At 38.8% G+C, this 4,105-nt stretch overlaps 1 protein-coding gene across 1 annotated transcript; it reads right to left on the reverse strand.

Annotated features, from left to right (window-relative positions):
- Positions 1–2,306: 2,306 nt before the first annotated feature.
- Positions 2,307–3,890, reverse strand: hrh1 (histamine receptor H1). The gene has a single exon (XM_036531770.1). It carries the CDS (start codon positions 3,888–3,890, stop codon positions 2,307–2,309), a length of 1,584 nt encoding a protein of 527 aa, XP_036387663.1.
- Between the last annotated feature and the right edge of the window lie 215 nt (positions 3,891–4,105).

Genomic DNA, 4,105 nt, shown 5'->3' on the forward strand with positions numbered 1-4,105 from the left:
CATGTTGTGACAAGTGTATATTTAATAAATAAAATACCTGCAATTATTCAAATCCTGGTGGCTTTGCTCCCTATTGAAGGGGTAGCTGGAATCTGTTTTGTTTACAAAATGTATGCATACAGTAAATACATTCGTCTGTCCCAGCAGTTTCTCCCTGGACAGAATTTCTGCACACAGTGTTTTTCCTTTTGACTCCAGAAATGGTGTTCTCCATCATGATATTAAGTGGCTATCACAACTCAAAATAGTTACATTTCTCCATGCTAAAAGTATGGGTTTCATTATTTGAATGAAACATTGCGGGTATTATGTACATTGTTTTATTTATTTACATGTTTTCTTGTTGATTTGATGATAACAATATTATGTTTTTTATAAAATAAAATATTTTTTTCAGGAACACAGGCTTACGCAGTGATTTCAGTTGAATTCAGCCAACAAGGAGCTAAATCCAGGAACTCGGACTGTGGGTACTGTTAATAAACAGACTAGGTTACTCACCCTTGAGGACCATTGCCTATGGTGCTTTTGTTTGTGTTGGAATTCAGAGAAGTCTACAGAGATTGCTTTCTCAAGATGGTTTTGAGATAAGTGTCTACAACTTTCATGTAATCCATAAATTTATCCTTTTTTAAAGAAAGCTAAGACCCAATGAGATGAAAAGCCTTTGCAAAATGTTTACATAAAAAGTCTCTTAACTCTTTAGTGAGTCACCTTTCCAGCAAAGATGAAACGATCTTTGGATTTGTGCTGTGCATGAGGCTCATTTGATAGTCAACTCGAATGATGATGCCTGGCTCTTACATTTGTATTTTATCTGTGTGTTTTTCAAAAGTATTTAGACAATCCATTTGAAGTGGGACATTATTTTCCTTGACTATGTCTTCAGATGTCAACCACAAGGATGTGTTTTGATCGACACAGGATCCAGTCACAGTCATTGTGGTGTCGTAGAATATTAACCCTCTTGGTTTGTCTTCATATGTTTTCAGTAATGAATATTTGTTGAGACCATAAAAATATTATTTTTTCAAAAATATGAAAACATGGATAAAAATATTTGATTTTTGATGTTACTATTTTGGTACAATATTCCACTATTGTATTTGTAGAAAAAAGTTCAGAGTGGTATCTCTTGCAGTTTTACAGATATTGCACATAGAATATAATTTCCAAATGTGTACAATCACTCAGCTCTTGAATATTTTGGTTGAGCTATTCTGTCTGCATGGAGGAAATGTACTTTTACTTTCAAAGTGTTCTACAAAACCTCCAGCACAAAGACATGCCCCCATTTTCCTCCATATTTGTCTGTGACAGAAGCAATAATGTCTTCAAAAGCTGCCTTTTCTAGGCCAACAGCGGCCACCAAACGTTTGTTACACACTATGAGCAGAACTAAGGGAGGTGAAGAAAATGCATTTAACTAGGATGATAAGCACAGGCAATAACAAAGGCTGTCTCATAATGAATTGCGTGTGGTTTGATTTGTCATTAACACCACCTATGATAAAACCTCCTTTTAGACTGAAACAAACAGCTATTGAAATGCTAATAAATTTTTAAGAAATAATATTCTGGTCCAAGCTAATGTGACATTTGAAGGTTGTGCAGTTCATTCGAGGCCTGCTTCAAATGCTATTAATTGATGCAATGTGTATGATATCAGTATGAATATAATTTGTATTCTGTGTATATCTAATTTTTGTCATTTGACAGTTAAAGTTTTCAGATGATCACCAAGGAGATATACCATTAAATTGTATGTTTCGTACTTAAAAAAATCCAAACAAATTCATCCTGATACCATGAAAAAAAAGGCCAAAATACATTTTGTAAAAAATAAAAAATGTGTAAATGGGTAGTAAATTTATAACATGTTAATGCGTATAATTTGTAGAGAGATGTGGGTGTTTCTGAGGGGCCTACAATATTAGGAAATTGAAAATAGTTTAAAGCCCTCATATGACAGTTGGAATGATCAGAGAAGCAGAAAAGATATGTTGTACAATATAAAATAAAATATACAACCTACTGTGTAAAGCACAATATTGCAATCAAACAGCACATATTTATTGTTGATATTAAATACAATAAGATACACAAGAAGCAAAGACATACACCAATGTAGAAAGAAAATACAAAACAAAAATGTGTGCATCTTCTGCACAACAAGTTTAGCTGCATTTTTTAGAAGTCCTCGCAAATGAATATGTAGTAGGTGTTTGAAAAGCCCTCACAAGTTAATGTGAAGAATGCATTTGGAAAGTCCACAAGTGAATATGGAGTATGTCTTTGAAAAGCAATCACAAGTGAATGTGGAGTATGCGTTTGAAAATCCGTTTGAAATTGTCATTGCAGAGTGGGTAGATGAAAGGGTTCAGTGTGGAGTTGAAGTAGCCAAGCCAGATGGTAAACATGTGAAGGTCGTGGTGGATGCAGGTCTTGCAGAAGGCCATCACCATGAAGATGACGAAGTATGGGATCCAGCAGACCATGAAGGCTGCGATGATGAAGCCCAGCTGCTTGGCGGCTTTCCGCTCTTTCCGCATGCGCAGGCTCTGGACACACTGCTTTGACTGCGTGCAGAACTTCTGCCAGGACTGCTTCAGAGTAAGCACGCTGGTTGAGTCAAGCTTTGGGTCAGGCCCTTCAGACCAAGGCGAGGCCACCGCATGGGAAAAGTCACTGGTGCAAATAACCGTTGCATATTTCTGCACATCAGATAAGTTGGTTATCTCACACATGCCGGCTATGGAATTTGGCACTGGCAGGTTGCAGTCATTCAGTGACACAAGCATTGTTGGGACGTTGTCATTTTCTGACTGCAGGATGCCAATGGGTAGAGATGACAGCTTCAAAGGGGTCTCTGGATCTGGATCATCTTCTGGACAAGAAGGAGAGCAGTCTTCAGAGGGTTCTGCTGGTGTTTTCTTGCATTTTGGAACAGTGAATAAGGCTGCCTGGTAGCAACACTGATTTGACTTTTTTTTCTCCCAGTTTTCATGAATTTGTTCTTCAATAGTTTGCTTTGAATAATACGGTTGTTCTAAGCTATACTGATCAAAGGAACCCTCAGCATTGGAATAAGCTGGTAGGGCACTGTGTTCCCTTGTGGTGTTGGTCTTTCCATTTTTGTCAGAGAAACGGATGGCTTTGTTGATGTTGTCCCTCTGGCGGTAATGGCGCCTCACAGCCAAGTAAATCTGTGTGTAAAACCAGAGCATTAACAATGAGGGGACATAGAAGTTCAGGACTGCTGTCAGAACTTTGAACCATGTGACAAATCGAAAATCTGTGTCACATTTATTTTCTGTTTCTGGTTTTGGGTCAGCTTCAGAGAAGGTCCGCCAGCCCAGAATGGGGATGATCCAAGTCATGGACAGAAGCCAGGCGCCTGAGATCATCATACTTGCCCTGCCCCTGGTCCGGTATTTTAGGTACCTAAGCGGCTGGCGCACGGAATGGTACCGATCCAAACACAGAATAAACAGGCTAAAAATAGAGGCTGTACTGGCAACGTAATCCATCACCAGCCAAAACTGACAAACTATGTGCCCAAGATTCCATTCATCCTCCAGCAAGTAGACCAAGTTTAGCGGCATCACAGTAGCCCCGACAATCAGGTCTGCCACAGAGAGGCTAACGATGTAGAGGTTTCCCACTGTGTGCAAAGTCCGTTCCTTCTTCACAGCATAAAGTACCAGGATGTTCATGATCACAGTGCACAGTGACACTGTGCCAAGCAATAGACCCAGGAGCACACTGTTTATTTGATGCTGGACAGAGCCGGTTGAGTTGGTATACACTCTTTCTTCATGGTCAGACTGGTTTTTCCAAGTGTTGTTTAAAAAATTGTCTATGAAGAAAAATTCAGATGTGCTCTCCATTGCTGTAATTCACAGGGTCCTCACATGGTGTCACATGGAGTTGGCAGAAATGTAGCAATCTGTGATGAGGTTTCTGTATTTTGCCGGAAATACCTAAAAAAGGAACAAAGAACATTTGAATATAGCAGTATTGAGCATGAACTAGTAAGTTGCAGGGTACTCATAAACAAAAACATTGGATTTACAGTTAATTTACATTACCCTTCTTGCATACT

Source organism: Megalops cyprinoides, chromosome 6 (assembly GCF_013368585.1).
Source record: "Megalops cyprinoides isolate fMegCyp1 chromosome 6, fMegCyp1.pri, whole genome shotgun sequence".
NCBI classification, from domain to species: Eukaryota; Metazoa; Chordata; class Actinopteri; order Elopiformes; family Megalopidae; genus Megalops; species Megalops cyprinoides.

What these genes read in the sequence shown, in the direction of transcription:
- hrh1 (XM_036531770.1), bottom strand. Translation starts at nt 3,890, where the DNA reads ATGGAGAGCACATCTGAATTTTTCTTCATAGACAATTTTTTAAACAAC.